We start from the raw sequence: 17,614 nt of genomic DNA on the forward strand, positions 1-17,614 counted from the left end.
TCAAAATGTGTTGAGTCATGGCTGGTGTGGCTCAGTGGATTGAGTGCTGGCCTGTGAACCAAAAGGTCACTGGTTCAATTCCCAGTCAGAGCCCATGCCTGGGTTGCGGCCAGGTCCCCAGTTGGGGGTGTGCAAGATGCAGCTGATCGTTGTTTCTCTCTCTCTCTTTCTCCCTCCCTTCCCCTCTCTCTAAAAAAATAAATAAATGAAATCTTTTTTAAAAACTGTTGCGAGCCCTGCCCTGTGTGGCTCAGTTGGTTGGGTGCCCTCCTGCAAAGCGATGGGTCGCCGGTTTGATTCCCAGTTGGGGTACATACCCAGGCTTCAGGTTTCATCCCTGGCTGGGGCCGTCAGAAAGGCAACTGATCAATGCTTCTCTCCCTCTTTTTCTCTCCCTCTCTAAAAAATAAATAAATGAAATCTTTTTAAAACTGTGTTCAGAGAATTAAAAAGAAAACACGTCTAAAATGCAAAGCAGAACTATAATAATATTGGTAACACAGGTCGCCCCTGCGAAGGGGAATTAAATTGTTGGGGCACACAGGGAGAGGAGACTTTTCAGTCTGTGCTCTTCTGTAACTTGAATTTTGAACTGTATGAATAGTTATCTGTTTAAAATGTTAATTTTATTTCATTTAAAAATAAAATACATACCATAAAATGTATGGATGGGATTTCTCAGAAAGGTGATTATACCTAGCTGAACAGGCAGTAAATTTTTGTGGTCATATAAAATAAAATTTTTTAAGATTTTATTTATTTTACTTCTTAGAGATAGAGGAAGGGAAGTAGAAAGAGAGAGAGACATAAAGGTACAAGAGATACATTGATTCGTTGCCTCTTGCATGCCCCTAACCAAAGACCCAGCCCCACAACCCAGGCATGTGCCCCGACTGGGAATTGAACTGGCGACCTTCTGGTTCACAGGCCAGCGCTCAATCCACTGAGCCACACCAGCCAGGGCTGAAATAAAAATGTTAAACCACTGAAGGCATTCAACAAATGTTCATTTCCTTTCCCTTTCCCATGATGATCAAGCTCTCAGGCTAGGTCATGTAAGTACTTGGAGTCCCCCCTACCCCCACCCCGGCCACCACCCCGGATGACATAGGAGGATATCATATAGAAAAGTACCTTCTAAGGCCTTCTCCTTCTTGGCATGAGAACCTGGTGGCCAGAGCCCTGGGGAGGCCTGGAGAATGAGCCACCTGCCACACGAAGCCCCGGGGAGTGGGGCCCCCTCCCAGGCTGCGGGGCTGTGGCAGCAGACATGCCGGCAGCTGAGGCATGATTGCAGAAAGGCAAGGAGTCTGCTGCACCGGGCAGGCAGGGTTTTCCAGGACTGTGCAGTCTCTGCTGATAGGGCCTCAGGCTTCCGTACCGCGCTAGCATGCCTGTGTTTCAGATGGCTTTCTCATCTGTCCTCCCATTCGATTCTGGTATCGACCTGTAATGGATGGATACTCACACATGGGGCCGGGCGCTGAGAAGGAAGAAGTGACTTGCTTCTGCTCACAGAAACAGTAGTAGAGCAGCGCACATTTCACCCAGGTTTCCTTGATGCCAGGCACTGTACAAGATGTCTTTCCTGCATTATTGTATTTTTGTTTCTTAGCAATTCTGTAGTTGACGTTAGATAGGTACTAACATCAATGCTACATTACAGATTAGGGGAAAAGCTAAAGAGGTTAAGTTATGGCCTAAGGTCATGTGGCTAGTAAGGAGCAAAACCCGGATTTTACCTGGTCCCCTACCACATCACGCCTGGCCTGGACCCTAGGCCTGTCCAGGCTGGTACTACTGATGCTACTTGTTCGATGGGCCGGCTTCTTCCTGCTTCCCGAGGGGAGAGAGCGACGCCTCTCGGTGTCACCACTGACAAGGCCTCTGTGGGCTCTGCAGGTTCCTGCTTCAGTCTCTGGAAGATCTGGACACGAGTTTAAGGAAACTGAACTCCCGCCTGTTTGTAGTCCGGGGACAGCCAGCTGACGTGTTCCCAAGGCTATTCAAGGTAAGTGTGCAGAGTCTGAGAGAGGACCCGAGACTCTGCTCCCCAGGGCTCCCCCACAGACTGAGAGAGAGGACATTCCAACCAGGGACGTGGAAACAGCCAGGGCTGGGCCGACCACCACCGCAGGGGAAGGTGGGAGCAAACGCCGCCCCATCAGCCTGCTGGCAGACTGACACCGCGCTAAGGGAGAAATTCTGTGAAACCAGAATATCTGCTAGGGAGTTCCCGGCTCAGCCCAGACGTGGGATGTGGCAAATTATTCCACCCTGGATACTGCCTTAGATGTTCCTTGGCTCAAACTAGTAAGATTTATTAGGGCTATGTTCCCACTCCAAGAGTTTAAGGGAGAGGTTTCCTGCTCAGTGAATGACGTTTCCTGTCTTTCTTTGCTCTGCTAATTGCGGGGGAGAAAGCCAGCCTTTGGTGCAGGAGAATCATATTGAAGGAGAAGGTCAAGGAGGGCTTCTTGGAGAAGGTGTCATGCAATAGCAGTCTGATCATCATTGACAGAGTAGTGGGTATTTGACATGTAATGTACGTGACCGGCTCAGCCTGGTACTTGGTGCACAGTAAGGAAGGGCTCCATGTGTTCACTGGTGTTGTCCTTGGGCAGGGGGTGACCGGCCCTGCGCAGGACCCGCGCCCGGGCAGGGCTGAGTCAGGCCAGACCGGCCTGTGCATGGCCAGGACACCTGCCCCCGAGGGTTCGGAGTTTTAAGGGACCGTGACCAGGGACGTTGGCTAGAATATGGTTTTCTTTTTGCTAGTTGCATGCTCTAGAGTTTTGGGGTGGTTATCTGTACAACCTTTCACAGGGCAGCTTTCTTTCAGCATTGCAAGGAAATCTAGAGATTTCTATTAGAAGAGTCTTAATACTTAGAAAAGAATCCCCCCCCCCTTTTTTAAACACGTGTCCCCTCCGGTTTGATTGCTGTGACCTCTGGACTCGGGATTGTTCTGCCTTCCCCGACTCTGAGAGCTGGCGCCTATTAGCTCTGTTTGCTATTGGCCTCGGGACTGTTGCTGTGGAAACCATTAGGACACTTCACATAGTACAAGTCTGCCAAGGAAACTAGGCCAGAAGTTTGCAGGGCCGTGAGGAGCTCTGGGAAAGGCTTGCTGAGCAGGGGGGAGGTGGCAGTCCTGTCCGCCACTGTCTCCACTGGTGAGTCAGTGCCCTGTCTAGGATGGGGGCTCCCCTGAGAACATTGTATTTATAGCCTCCTGCTGCATCTTGCTCCATCAAGGACACAGCAGGTGCACAGGGCTACCCATATCTCTCCCGACTCCACAGAGAGACCACTGCCTCAGACTCCTCACTCAAAGGCCTGCCCCCCCAAACCTTGTGACCCCCAGGCTCTTTAATTTCCAGTGCAACTCCTTGTCCCTGCCTTGTTCTGACAGGTCCCTAACCACTGTGTCCCCTCCCAGCAAAGAGCTGAGTTCCCAGCTTCCCCCTCTTCCCCAAGCAGTGCTCAGCATAACAGGTTCCCTCTCCACAGGAATGGGGGGTGACCCGCCTGACCTTTGAATATGACTCGGAACCCTTTGGGAAGGAACGGGATGCTGCCATCATGAAGATGGCCAAGGAGGCGGGTGTAGAGGTGGTGACGGAGAACTCGCACACTCTCTATGACCTGGACAGGTAAGCCAGGGGGCCCAGGGCTCAGGTGACCCATTGTGGGAGCTGGTACTTTGGGCCGCCGCTGAACTGAACTCAGAGGTTTAGCAATAGGACTACCTGGCACATGAGGTATGGAATTTTCTAGAAGCTGGAGGTGAATGGACCTGAGTTGGGCTTGTAAAACAAGTCACAGAGAGCTTTACCTGATTTGGGTGCAAAGAGGCTCATTGGGCCCAATGGATGGAAGCAGAGAGCACCCCCACTGAAGGTCTTCGCAGATCTGCTCCTAATGTGCTCCAGTCCCGTCCACACCTCACACTCCCCTCCCATCCTGCTCCCGAAAGGCTGCCCTCTGACCTCAGTGAGCCCCAAATGCAGCCCCCCCCCAAAGGATCTCTGTTCTTACAGGCCCTGTGTCTGTACCTGATATGTGTTCCCTGGGCTCCCCTGGCTCCTGGGTCTCCAGGTCATGCATTTAGATGTTGCTCAGGAGGCCCTAGAGGTGCCTGCAGGGAGCTGACAACTATAGGGCAGCCTCCTTCTCTGGGGCCGGCCTCTGTGCTCTCTGAGATTCTGGGAGGAAACCCTTTCCTCCCCTCCCCTGGCAGAGCCTTTATCCTCCTGCCGCTGCCAAGCTGGCAGCCGCCACTTCTCCCCACCCCACTCTCCCCAGCCCAGCAGCGGCTGCCAAGAGGCCGGGTCACACAGCTCTGCATGTGAGCTGAGCTCTCAGGAGGCAGTGTGGGGTGTGGAACTCCTCCTCCTGCCACGTGCCAGTGCTGGAGGAGGAGCAGGGAGGCACTGCAAGGGCCGCAGCCAAAGTCGTAACTCCCCTAGTGGAGGACAGAGAGAGGTGAGCCTAGAAATGAACTCGCCCAGCCAGCCGGTTTGCGGTTTGCATAGGCCGCTTCTGGGCCAGCAACAGCCCAGACTCTGGCTCCAGCCCACCCCAGTCTGTCCTTATATAAATAGCCTCAATTCTCCACACTCTCCTGTATCTTTTCTTACCTGAGTGCAGCTGTGCTTCCCTTGTTCATGAAAAAATACTTCATAAACAGCAAAATACCCTTTCAATATGAGTTGTTGCTGTTAATAACTCCAGCTCCAGGGTCTGATTTAGGGGGGAGAGGCTGTTCTTCACCTCTCTGTTCTAGGAAATAGGGGCCAAGAAGGGCATGACTGTCCCACAGAAGAAGCGTTTGCAGCCCTCATCGGAACAAGGCTGGGGGAGAGAGGAAGGTCCTCGGGGACCCTCCTGGCTGGGGCAGCCATGCCTGGCCCCGAGAGGGCTAGTGGGGGTTCCGTGATTAGAGAGATCCGGTCTGTCTCTGTCTTTAGGCGGCCCCACGTCGACACCAGGGGGCCTGGAACTGAGCCCCAGCCCTGGCCCCGCCTTGCTCCATTACCTGCCTTGCTCCATTACCCGAGGCACCCGTTCCCGCTCTCTGGGCTTCTCTTTCCCTCTCTGTAAAATGGGAGGTGTGGCTTCCCTGGCCTCTCCTTTCACCTAGGGGTGGGGCCTGTGAGCAGGTAGGAAAGGCACCCTCCAAGCCTTCGAAGTCTGGGCTCCTTAATGGGTGGGCTGGGACCTGAAATGAAGGGCCTTGCGCGTGACCTCAGGTGTACTTTGGGATTCCTAGGATCATTGAGCTGAACGGACAGAAGCCACCCCTCACCTACAAGCGCTTTCAGGCCATCATCAGCCGCATGGAGCTGCCCCGGAAGCCCGTGGGCTCCGTGACCAGCCAGCAGATGGAGCGCTGCCCGGCCGAGATCCAGGAGAACCACGACGAGACTTACGGCGTGCCCTCCCTGGAGGAGCTGGGTGCGTACACCCGGCCCGCGCCCCTCAGGCTGGCCCCTCCTCTTCTGTAAAACACCTTGCTGGTTTTTTCCTTCTTCGTCAAAGTGATACATGTTATTACAGACAGTTTGGGAAGCATAGAGAAGTGAAAATGGAAATAACAATCCCCACTACCCACCACTCGGAGATAACCACTGCTAATTTCGGCATTTGCCCTTCTCGTCTTTTTTCTGTCTGTGCTCCTATATGTGACCTTACGTTTGTAGTTCACGCCTCTGTTTTTCCACTTTTCTCCCTCAAATGATGTAGGTATGGTCTGGTTCGGGCACCAGCGGGCTTTTCAGTGCCAAGATAACTAATAGTGCCTCTGTCGAAGCAGGGGAGGCCTCTCAAGTTACAGCCTACATGCTTTCCCCCTTTCCTCTTCCTCCCCTCACCCCCGAGTTTTGATCTGAACACAGTTAGCTTTCTCACCTGAAAACCACAGTGGTTGCCAGCTGACCGGCAAGGGCGACCCGTCCGGGATTGCTCTCATCTGCCTGGCAGGCAGGAGTGGCTAGGAGGGGCAGGCAAGGGGAAGGAGAGGGAAAAGTCACAGTGGGAAGAGGCCTGTAAAACACGGGAACGTTACAGACTGTCTCAGGCCCAGTAGCACCCAGGACACTGCGGTTTGGTGCTTGCAGAGCTCGAGGAACAGACCAGTGTGCCAAGACTCGCTGAGCCAGCACGGGAGCGGCCTGACCTCCAGCCCTGTGACCTGCCCCTCCTCTTGCAGGGTTCCCCACAGAAGGGCTTGGCCCAGCTGTTTGGCAAGGAGGAGAGACCGAAGCTCTGGCCCGCCTGGATAAGCACTTGGAACGGAAGGTACGGCCCTCATTTCCTGGACAGAGAACTTCAGATGTTGACACCCTTGCAGTTTGGGGGGTGAGTGTGGGGTGTCAGGTTCATGTCCCTTAGTGCCTCTTAGCTCAAAGCGGTTGAAAAATAAAAACCTTCACCCTGACCGGCATGGCTCAGTGGTTGGGCATCGTCCTGCAAAGCGAAAGGTTGCCCGCCAGGGCGCGCGCCTGGGTTGTGGGCCGGGTCCCTGGTGTAGGGCATGTGAGAGGCAGCCGATCAGGGCTTCTCCCGCACATCAATGTTTCTCTCCGTCTCTTCCTCCCTCCCTCCCTCCCCGTCTGTCTGAAAATACATACATAAAATCTTTTAAAAAGAAGAAGAAAACTCTTGTCAATGGCCATAGCAACAGCAGCAGTAACAGCAGCTACCATTCAGTGAGTGCTCACCCTCTCTGGTCACTGGGCTGAGGATTTCAGGGTCAGGTCCCTGCTTGTTTTTTTTTTTTAAATCCTTTCAGCAGCCCTACAAGGTCAGCTCTCCACTTTGTAGATGAGGAAATTAAGGCTCAGAGAGGTTGCGAAACTTGCCTAGGGTCACGTCGTTAGTAAGTAGCAGAGTAAGACCTCATTCTGTCTGAGTCTAACACTTAACATTAGATTGCTCTCGCTCCTCTCTGGGCACGTCCCCCTTACAAGGAGGGTATCTGACCAGTAAGGTCCATGAGATGAACTATTCTGCATGTATGTGTCCTCCCACCTTTTGCTGGGTCCCCTCCAGGGCATGGGTTTCCCTTTGCTCGGACCCAGAGAACAAACGGCCCACCTCCCAGGGAAGTGGGAATCGGCCCCACCACCCTGGGACTAGAGGAGCAGAAAAGGTTCTCGTGACCGAGGGCAGTCGGCCTCTGGTTTCCCGCCCCCTGCAACTAGTTGACAGGCTTGGTCCCTAAAGTCACAGCTTGTTGTGTTCCTGCGCAGAGGCTGGGCGGGAACCAGGGAACCGGGAGCCACGGCAGGCCTGCCCAGGAAGAACGCTTCCCAGTCCTGCTGGTGCCGAGGGCCGGGCCTCCCTGGGGCTCAGCAGCCTTGATGCCCCTGTGTGGCCGGGCTGGGAGGGAACCGGCTGTCTGTGTCCCAGTCAGCAGCCTTCCCCGGAGGTCCTTGGCTTGTTGGAAGACAAAGGTGGGCCAAGGGGACAAAAGGGTAGAGATGACAAATGGGATGGCAGATGCAGAATAAGACCTAAAAGTGTAGAGCCAGCAGATGGCCGTGTGGATTATCATCACCTTAAAGGCAGTTTGTAGAGGAATGCCCCTAAGGCCATCAAGTCCCGGCCCCCTTCCCACACAGGCCTGAAGGGCGTCCTCTGTTGTGGGGCCTGTGTCAGGACCCTCTGCACTCAGGAGTGGCCAGAGGGCATGCCATGTCCCAGACACCTGGGAGGACACAAGGCGCCTGAGGGATGGGAGTTCCACCTCATGGTAGTGACTTCTTTGAGCTTTGTGCAGTGGCACTTGTGCAGTTGTCGTAGCCAACGAGGTTTATCTGAGACGTGACTATTGCTCACTGAAAACCTAAGTTCTCCAAATCTGAAGTGAGCATCTACTCCTGTCAAGGTGATCTGGCCGGTAGAGAGACCGCCCAGGAAGACAGGCACGGAGCCTGTCTGCAGAAGCACAGGCTGTTGGAGACGACAGACGTGAAACAAGGAGTTACCGTGTGCCCAGTGGTGCAGAGGGCTAAGGGAGCAAAGAACGGAAGGGCTATATGAATCAGTTCCTGTTGGCAAGTTGGCTTTTAAAAAAGGAGTTCTTTCAACTCACATAACCAAGCTCCTTCAGGCACAGCTGGATCAGGGTATCCAAGTAGTGCTGCCAGGAATACATTCTCCATCTTTCAGCTCCGCTTTCCTCTGTATTGTTTCATTCTCAGTCAGGCTTTCCTTGACCAGCAAAGGGGATCACCAGCAGCTTGTTTCCAGGCTGCTCAGTGGCACCAGAGGAAACTGTGTGCCTCTTCTCCGGAAGAAGTGCCGGAGAGTGTTTTCATTGGCCAGGCTTGGGTCATGTGACTATTCCTGACTCAGTCATTCTGGCTGGGGAAGGGATGCTTTCCCAGGCAGGCAGGCTGTATGATCCGTATCACTAGGCTGCCCAATGGTAGATGAGAATGAGCACCTCTCTGTGAAAGTAATCTATTATTAGATGAAAGTGGGATGATAGAATTAGAATACCACTGTTTTGCAACCCCCAATGATGATACCTTATATGTTAATGACTTGGTTACGCCATCGAGAGAGAAAATCAAGCATTATATTGTGTTTCCCCCGTAGTCTTGCCAAAGAGATAAATCTGAGTCTAATCCAGTCTCTGGTGGCAGTCACCAGTTGGCAGGCAGCCACAGGACAGGGCCGTGTGGCGCTGCCCCTGAGTGCAGTGAGTGTGGCCCAGGCTGGGAGTCAGGACGAGGCAAGTGTCCGGGTTCCTCCACAGAAATACTGAGAGGGAAAGAAATGACAGGAAGTACCTAGAATAAAAGAAACTTAAATAACACATCAAAGTTTCTTAAGTGGCCCAGGCTAAACTATAGTGCCTAAGGATGCACGTTTGGATGAAAAAAGTAAAACACTTAAAAACACAAGGAATAACCGTGATAAAGTTCTCCCTTCCAAATATGTGGCCCCAAACCCAGGTTCAGCTCCCTGCCACCCAAAAAGCCAGTGATGTGAGAGGCAGTGGATGGTGTGAGGGAAGTTGAATTATTCAAGAGCCGGCAGCCTGAGAAGACGCAGGCTGTGTCGCAAAGACCATCTGTCCATCTCGGTGCAGGCAGGGGTTTTCGTGAGCGGGGAAGGGGAAGGCGGGACAGACGAAGTGCAGGGAGGGAGTAGGTTGTGGGGTCTCTGTGGACAAGTCAGCTCCGATAACCATGTTGGAGCCAGTCAAGCAACGGTCTGGTTTTCATCATCTCCATTTTACTGTGGAAGGTGAGCAAGGCTCCTGGAGCCAAAGTGCCTGCGGGCTGGAGTCTGCTTACTTTGAGCTTAACTCCTAGAATCCTTTAAGCAAACAAGTGTTTATCTGTAGATACGAGTGAATTTACAAGTCATCATTTATAGAAATAATGTTAAAAGAATGGTGGGGTGGGTTCCATATGCTTTGCAAAAATAGAAAAATATAAACCTTTCCAATGCAAGGAAGTGATTACTGTGGGAGGTCGGTGAGCTGAGCGGCCACTTAACGGGGCAGGAGGGACCGGGGCAGGAGGGACCGGGGCAGGGATGAGCGTATAGATGGGCTTCCAGGGCAGCCGGCAAAGTTCTCATTCCTGGCAGTGTTCGCCTCAGGATGACTCATTGAGCCACACATCTGTGTGGTTTCTGTCACTGTGTCTCACTTAAAAAAGCCAGGGGAACTGGGATGGGAGCAGGCCAGTAGCCCTCGAGGCAGTGAGGGGTACACAGCCTAAGAGCCGAGGGAGCGCCTGCTACGGACATGGCCTTCAGACTGAGGCTTGAAGGAGGAGGCCAGTTTAGCCGAGGGAAGGTGAGCAGAAAGGAAGAGCACATTCCAGACCAGGGGCGCTGCCCGTGCAAAGGCGAATGGCCTCGGGGTGCTTACGGAGGAGGGATGAGAGTTGAAGCTGGAAAGACGCCCCCCCCCAAGACTGTGGGGAGCTTGTGAGTCAGGTGGGAGACTTGGGACTCTATCCCGAGAACAACAGGGGGCCCAGTGCACTCCTTGTCCCGAGGGACGGGCATTCTGAATGGTCATTCTGCTCCCAGTGGGGAAGACTAGACCAGAAGGGGACAGGGTAGATGCGGGAGGTCAGCTAGAAGGTTGTCCAGGCTAGAGAGGTCCCGGCCCGAACCAGGTCGGTAGCAGTGGAGAATGGAAAGAGAAGGACAGGTCTGGGAACTATCTGGACAGGAGACCTGACAGGACTGGCTGAGGGAGGGGTCAAAGGTGACGGTCGGGCCAATGGCTTGGGCAGTGAGGTGCATTTTCCGCAATAGGGAACACCACTGGAAGGGAGGTTTAAAGGAAAGAGCCAGTTACCCTTGAGGTGCCTGGAAGCTGGCCGGCAGGAAGTTGGATGGAGTACTCCGGGGGTCCAGGCGAGCTGTCTGGGCTAGGGTACAAATGTGAGGATGGTCTGCAGGGATAGTCTGAGGACCGTGGGGCTGGCCAAGCTCACCTAGGAGCACAGCTGAGTGGAGGACCTGGGACAGAACCTGGGATCCCGAGGGTAGGTGGGTGAGAGCAGCCAGCTGGGTGGGTGGCGCCAGCAGCGTGTGGTGTCCAGAGGCCACCGAATGAATGGAGAGCTCAGACAGGGGAGGTAGTCAGCAGGGTGAGGTGCTGCTGAGGGGTGGGGAAATCCAAGGACAGAAAAAGCCTGCAGGATCCATGCATGCCAATCACAGGGCAATGGTGGGAACCAGCTTGGTGGGAGCAGTAAAGGCAAAACTGTAGGAGGCTGGGCTAGAAAGTGGAGGTGGATGTGGAGAAGGGGAGAGGCCGGCTGTGAGCGAGGAAAGGGGGCCCGGAGGTGGAGTTCCACAGGGCTACTGGAAGTCCTTTATTTTCCTGTGTCTGTCTGCAGAGAAACGAGGTCATATCCCCCGTATTCTTGGCATGGAATCTGGAGAGAGAGACGGGAGGTGCAGGAGAAGGGAGAGCTGCAGAGCCCACTGGAGGCTGTGGCCTGGGGCAGGCTCACAGGGGGGCAGGGGTCGGTGTGGGTGCAGGGGAGTTGGTAGCCTTGGTGGCTTCACACAGAGTAAAGCTTAGGGTAGCAGGTATAAAGAGGTTCCATGTTTGCAAAGTGGTTAGTCACCAGGAAGAGAAGAGGGGCGTGAGGGGTAGAGAGGGAGCATAGTTATCAGGTGTAGCCGAAAGACACTGGACTCTGGGGTCAGACGCTGAGTCCCCCCAGCCCTGCCTCTTGCCCCTCTGCAACCCCGAAGGGCCACGTCACCCTCTGAGCTAAGTCACATCATTTTGGAAAGGAGGTAGTGATACGGGGGGGCTGCCTCAGAGGGTCGTTAAGATCGCATGAGAGACGCCTCTAACGGCGTGTCGTGAAGTAAAGCTCGATGCCAGCAGCAGTTGGTGATAAAAACAGTCCGATGACCCTGTATGACAAAGGGCCCCAGGAGTGAGTGACGTGGTGGGGCCCCAGGAATGGGCGGGGCCCCTCCTGTTGCAGCCGCTGTGGAACGGCGGGGAAAGTCCCCGGGGAGCTGCAGGGCAGCAGCAGCCTCGGAGGCCCCTGACGGGAGTGGGGACAAAGGTAGGGGTGTTTTTCCTGGGGAGGGGTGGCTTTTGTCCTTGCCTCCAAGTGCGCACACGCCACTCAGCGCTCACAGGATTCTTTCCTCTCTGTCGTTGTATTTGATCCCTGGGAGGTGGGGACTTTGTTCTCCTTTCACAGAGAAGTAGCCGAGAGGCTAGATGACTTGTTCCCCTGACACCAGGAGCTAAATAGCACAGCCAGGGCAAGCACTTGGGCCTCATTTTTTCGGTCTAATGGTGGTTCCGTTGGAAATTCGAGCAGCGCGAAGGGGTGAAATGAGCGCAGTCCTCAAGTCCTGGCTCCGGCCTTTCTGTTCAGTGACCGCAGGAAGACTCCTTAACCCCCAGGGCCTCCGTTTGTCCCTCTGTAACGTCCAGGCCTTTCCTTTCTTCGCCGCAGGCCTGGGTTGCCAACTACGAGAGACCTCGAATGAACGCCAACTCCCTGCTGGCCAGCCCCACGGGCCTCAGCCCCTACCTGCGCTTCGGCTGCCTCTCCTGCCGCCTCTTCTACTACCGCCTGTGGGACCTGTATAAAAAGGTGAGGGCGCAGGGAGGGCCTGCCAGGCCACTCAGTCACCGTGAAGAGGGGCCTCCCCTCTGGCCCCGGGGCTGGGGCGTGGGCCGTGGATTTTGGAGGTGCTTGAGTGTGCATGCAGTCAGAGAAGGTGGGGGAGAGACCGCATCCCAGAGCTGGCAGGGCCAAGTGCGCCCCACACTACCAATCTCCATGAAATCCAGGTTACCTGGCAGAACAGGACAGGCAGAAAAGCTGACCTCAGGGTGTGTCCCTAGAGGTGGCAGGCCTGCTGGCAGCGGGTGGATGGGGGCAGGGGGGCGGCGTGATGGCAGGTAGGGCGAGGCTGGTGCCAGTCCTCAGCTGAGGAGCACAGCAGCCCTGTTGGGTCGTGTCCAGAGCACTGAAAGGGGAACCCAGCAGGGCCGGCGGCCACCCGTCAGGGAGGAGGAGGAGGCCCGGAGGGCTGCCTGCAGGGCAGGGCTGGGCCGTGCAGACCGTAGGCAAACACCCCCATGATGGTCCCCAGACCAGGAGAGGGTGACGCACCAGCCACTCAGATTGTTTCACGCTTCCCTGTCCTTGCCTAGGCCAGGGTTCTATGGCTTGGGGGGGCTTTGGTGGCTTCCGTGGGTAATCTTGTGATTTCAGGAAAATCATGATTCATTGGCAGGTCTGATCCCTTAATTCCCTCGTGGACCCAGACCCAGGCTATCGTATGCAACTTATGTAACCAAAGCTAGACCGAGAGCACTTTTGTGTGTGCAGTGAGGAGGAAGGTCCCTTTGACGTTCTAGAAACGGGAGCCGGACAGGGAGGCCCTCGAGGACAAGGATTGTCGCCCAGGCTGGGGAGTCTGGTTCCCAGAGCGGAGTTCAGCGGGGATGCCCTTCCCCTGCCCACCGCCCTGCTGCGTCCTCGCTGCTCAGAGCCGGCACAGCCGGTGCCTGGGGTTTCAGCCGGGGGCACATTGTGCTGCTGCTGCTGGGGCCCAGTCCTCCCGCATGGGCAGGGCGTTTCAAGCAGCCGGGTCCGTGGCAGCCCCCGTTTGGGAGAGGCCTGGGGACACGGCGATGAGCGCCCGGCTTCAATATCCACGTGCCCCTCCCGCCCCCAGGTGAAGCGGAACAGCACACCCCCGCTCTCCCTGTTTGGGCAACTCCTGTGGCGAGAGTTTTTCTACACAGCTGCCACCAACAACCCCAGGTTTGACCGCATGGAGGGGAACCCCATCTGCATCCAGATCCCCTGGGACCGCAACCCCGAGGCCCTGGCCAAGTGGGCCGAGGGCAAGACAGGCTTCCCCTGGATTGACGCCATCATGACCCAGCTGAGGCAGGAGGGCTGGATCCACCACCTGGCCCGGCACGCCGTGGCCTGCTTCCTCACCCGCGGGGACCTCTGGGTCAGCTGGGAGAGCGGGGTCCGGGTGAGTGCTCGCTCGTCGGGGAGCTGGCCTGTGCCTGCTGTTGGGCCCAGCCACGGGCAGCCCCACTGTGCCCGGGGGTGGGGTGGGACCCCTGGGGCCAGGAGACGCCCTCCAAGTCCTCCTCGCAGGCTCAGAGGGCGCAGATGGGGATTTCCAGCAGAAGGGCTTTGGCCCCTTTCCCCGCGGGGCACGCGGTGACTTGGGGAGAGCCGTGGCAGTGGGTGCCCGGGGAGGCTGACATCCCACCCGCCCCCGCCCAGGTGTTTGACGAGCTGCTCCTGGACGCGGACTTCAGCGTGAACGCGGGTAGCTGGATGTGGCTGTCCTGCAGCGCCTTCTTCCAGCAGTTCTTCCACTGCTACTGCCCCGTGGGTTTTGGCCGCCGCACGGACCCCAGTGGGGACTACATCAGGTGAGGGGGCACACGTCTCCCAGCCACTGTGGCCTCCACCCAGGATGAGCGACTCTCGACCCTCTGAGGGAGGGTCCTGGTTGTGCTGACGCGTTGTCTGTTTCAGGCGGTACCTGCCCAAATTGAAAGGGTTCCCCTCTCGATACATCTACGAGCCTTGGAACGCCCCGGAGTCGATCCAGAAGGCCGCCAAGTGCATCATCGGCGTGGACTACCCACGGCCCATCGTCAACCACGCCGAGACCAGCCGGCTCAACATTGAGCGAATGAAGCAGATTTACCAGCAGCTCTCTCGCTACCGGGGACTCTGTAAGGAGCCACGGCTTCCCCGCCAGCCCTAGCTCACTGAGAGGCAGGGTGGCACCTGTGGGCTCAGGGGGCGTAGGTGGGGATGTCCGGAGATTTGCCGAGGGAGGCCGAGTGCTGTATTACGGGCGGCCAGGCTGACTTGCCTCCCCACTGCCCAGGACACCGCACACGGGGCTAGGTCGGGCTTCGGAGTAGTCACGGGAATCACACTGTCATGGCCCAGGACCCCCGCCTTGTTTGCACCTGCCCTGCAGCCCTCAGCAGTCCCTCCAGGGTGCATTGTGATTATTCCCCTGCCTCTCTCCCAGGCCTGCTGGCGTCTGTCCCTTCCTGTGTGGAAGACCTCAGCAACCCGGTGGCAGAGCCCAGCTCGAGCCAGACGGGGGGCACAAGCAGTGCAGGTGAGTAGCAGCTGGCATGCCGTGGCCTGTGTCCCTCCCGAGGGCCCTGCGGGACCGCCACCACTTTGTCACTGAGGGCTGATGGCAAAGGCCAGAACAGTTTGGGCCCCAGTGGAGCACAGACAGGGAAGGAACTTACAGATCACTTCTGATAACAGTGCTTCCGGGAAAACAAAAGTGAGGGACCTGGTAAGGGAAGGGCTGGGCCAGGGGGTCACTTGGGGTTCCTCCAGATCAGTGTAGTCAGGGACCGCCTCTCCAAGCAGTGAGCAGAGCCAGCCTTTCCAAGAACCACGGGAAGAGCATGGCCCCCAAGGGAAAGCCAGGAAAGGCCTAGAGAAGGAACTCGCTTAGCCCATGGAAAGAACAAAGGCAGGGAGGCCAGGGCAGCTGCATGCCATGAGTGAGGAGCTGGATGGAGACATGAGGATGAAATGCAGCAGGAGCAGCACCACGCAGGCTCGGGTCCACGAGGGGGTTCTGGTTCTGTCATTGGAGTACCGGCAAGGCACTGGCGGTGGGCCAGCAGGGCAGGGGCTGGATCTGATTCACGGTTTACAGAGCTCACTGTGTCTGCTGTGTGGCGGGGACAGTGCGGGCAGCAGTGAGTGCAGGGAGGCTAGGAAGGAGGCGAGGGCAGCATGGCCCAGCGGTGGCAGGAAAGAGAGAGAAACAGACTTGCCGCCACCTTAACCTGCTCCCTTGGGCTCTGGGATGGAGATCAGTGAGGTGGGACCCGCCGGGACTCCCGGGCTTCTCCGGCTTGCTCAGCAAGCCTGGTGAGGGCGCTGCTCCTTCCTGCCCTCGGAGGCCGATCCAGGGCCAGGGCCGCGGAGGGAACGCCTCACCTTCCGAGCAAGGACGGCAGACGGGCCAAACCAGGCCTGCAGCCCCTGAGATGTAGGGCCCAGACGCTGGCTCTGCCGCCCTGCAGTCCCGGTTGTGCTCTCCCTGCACAAGGTCATTGCTGAACGGAAGGCCGAGGGTCAGGTCTGAGGAGCCGCATGCCGACATGGCACTCACACGTGGGCATCTGCCCCTGAAGGGCTGCCATTGCACGGTCTCAGGCCATCTCAGCTCCACGCACGCACAGTCTGTGTGAGTGACTCTTTGACCTGCTCTCCCCCAGGCCCGAGGCCGCTGCCCAGTGGCCCAGCATCCCCCAAACGCAAGCTGGAAGCCGCGGAGGAGCCGCCCGGGGAAGAACTCAGCAAACGGGCCAGGGTGGCTGAGTTGCCCGCCCCAGAGCTGCCGAGCAGGGACGTCTGAGAGTGAGTGACAGCAGCATAGAGTCAGCCTCAGGAGGGAAAGGGGGAGATGGGGAAACTGCTTGCTTTCTAGCTGAGGGTTGCAACCCAGCACGCTAGACTAAAAACCAGTGGGCACTACGTGATCTCTTAGGGCTCCAGTTCAAAACTTCTACCATTCTGACTTCTATCCTTCTCAAATTTAATTTAAAAGAGAAGCCCTTTCTTTGCCGACTAAGGGGAAAACATTAGGGATGGAGGAGGGCTCTTTCTACTTCTCAAAGTGAGTCAAATCCAACGAGAAGAAGGCAGAGACCTAGAAATGAAGCTGTGGGGGAGGTGAGCCTGCCGCAGGGTCTGAGGATGCTGAAGGCCCCTCTGCCATCCGACCCCCACCCCCTGCCACCCGCCCCGATTAGCCGTGTTCCATAGATGGGCCAGGGGAGGGCAGCACTGGCCCTCGGGAGAGAGGCTCACGCAGCCCAGCCCCACGGAAGGACCAGTAGTCGGGCTCCCCAGCCTCTGTGCTTCTTAACAGCCGCCCCTCCATTCTCACCTTTCTCACGGCTCTGGCCCTGTGCATGCCTGTTGGCACTCCTCTTTCTTGGAAACCCCCTGAAAGTTGTTTAAAAAAAAAACAACAACCACCTGACCCCTGCTTCCCTAGAGCAGGAACGGTCTCTTACGTCTTCTTTGAGTCATCGTCTCAGGCTGTTCCTTCTGTGCCGTGAGCACCTCATGCGACTGGAGGGTGATCTTCTCCATGGAGCCGATTGATTCTCTTTGCCAACCCTACCCCCGCCTTCGGGGCTAGGCGGGCCGTCCGTGTGCGCGTCCGGGCTGGAATGCGGTGACACAGCGAGTGTTTGATGCTCGTGCCCGCTGCCCAACCAGGCTCTTTGTCCTGGATGCTGCTGATGGGCAGGTTTGTGCTATTTTGTTCTGGGAGCGCCGGCCGCCTTAGATGCTGATCTCTTAGTTGTCTCTCAGCCCTGTGACACTAAGCAAAGTTCATTCTGTTCTACAAATCTGGCACTTGCCAGGCTGATATTCTGACGTCCAGGTGAGAGCACCAAAGGACAGAGGTTAAATGTCCAGGTCAAGGCCGCTCAGTAAGCTAGTGGCATCCAATTCAGCATGAAATTGTTGCCAAAAGGTGTGTGAGAAACTGCATATAAAATGTGATGTGATGCAGACCCACAAGGATTTAACAGGAAGAGGAGACCAGTAACTTGCGATTCCTAGACAGATGCTACGGGCTGCACAAACTCATCAGACAACAGCTGTCGGTGGGCTGGAGTGACCAGGGCACACACAATACAGAAGTTTACACGAGGGGCCCGAAAGGTGGGCTGGAGTTAGAGGGTATTTCCCACAAGAAAAACAGGTCAGTGATTAAGTGATCTGGAACAGATCACTTAACCACTTTGAGACTCAGTTTCCTTACCCTTAAATTAGATTGCTGTTGCAAAGATTAAATGTAAGTGCCAGTGAGGAATGTATGGGGCCACTGGGAGCAGCAAACCTGACCACTGGATCTACAACAAATAGGAACTGATTTTCTTACCTAACAAGAGGCCCAGAGGTGGGTGTTGCTGGTTTGGGTTTGGTGGCTTAACAATGCCAGCATCAGCTTTCTTGAGAGTCTCTTGCTTCATGGACTCAAGGTGGCTGCCACAGCTTCAGCCATCAACTTCTCATCCAAAACAGGAAAGAGAAGGAAT

The 17,614-nt window shown here is 56.1% G+C and overlaps 1 protein-coding gene and 1 long non-coding RNA gene across 2 annotated transcripts in view; one reads left to right on the top strand and one right to left on the bottom strand.

Annotated features, from left to right (window-relative positions):
• The window catches only part of CRY2 (cryptochrome circadian regulator 2), a 33,105-nt gene that overhangs the window by 7,199 nt on the left and 8,292 nt on the right, over nucleotides 1–17,614 (top strand). Inside the window, exons 2-11 of the mRNA XM_045825388.1 lie at nucleotides 1,903–2,011; nucleotides 3,514–3,656; nucleotides 5,276–5,460; nucleotides 6,215–6,303; nucleotides 11,976–12,116; nucleotides 13,210–13,521; nucleotides 13,782–13,933; nucleotides 14,040–14,242; nucleotides 14,551–14,643; nucleotides 15,773–15,914. Of these exons, the coding sequence (XP_045681344.1) occupies nucleotides 1,903–2,011; nucleotides 3,514–3,656; nucleotides 5,276–5,460; nucleotides 6,215–6,303; nucleotides 11,976–12,116; nucleotides 13,210–13,521; nucleotides 13,782–13,933; nucleotides 14,040–14,242; nucleotides 14,551–14,643; nucleotides 15,773–15,912 (1,567 nt within the window). The 3' untranslated portion in view covers nucleotides 15,913–15,914. The remainder of the gene's footprint in view (nucleotides 1–1,902; nucleotides 2,012–3,513; nucleotides 3,657–5,275; nucleotides 5,461–6,214; nucleotides 6,304–11,975; nucleotides 12,117–13,209; nucleotides 13,522–13,781; nucleotides 13,934–14,039; nucleotides 14,243–14,550; nucleotides 14,644–15,772; nucleotides 15,915–17,614) is intronic.
• LOC123810031 lies at nucleotides 907–16,727 on the bottom strand. Its single transcript, XR_006784172.1, has 4 exons — nucleotides 16,447–16,727; nucleotides 5,914–5,995; nucleotides 1,135–1,447; nucleotides 907–963 (listed from the first exon to the last, which is right to left on the bottom strand). It is a non-coding gene; the product is annotated as an uncharacterized LOC123810031 (long non-coding RNA).

This window comes from Phyllostomus hastatus, unplaced genomic scaffold, assembly GCF_019186645.2.
Source record: "Phyllostomus hastatus isolate PE091 unplaced genomic scaffold, TTU_PhHast_1.1 phas_scaffold_585, whole genome shotgun sequence".
NCBI lineage: Eukaryota > Metazoa > Chordata > Mammalia > Chiroptera > Phyllostomidae > Phyllostomus > Phyllostomus hastatus.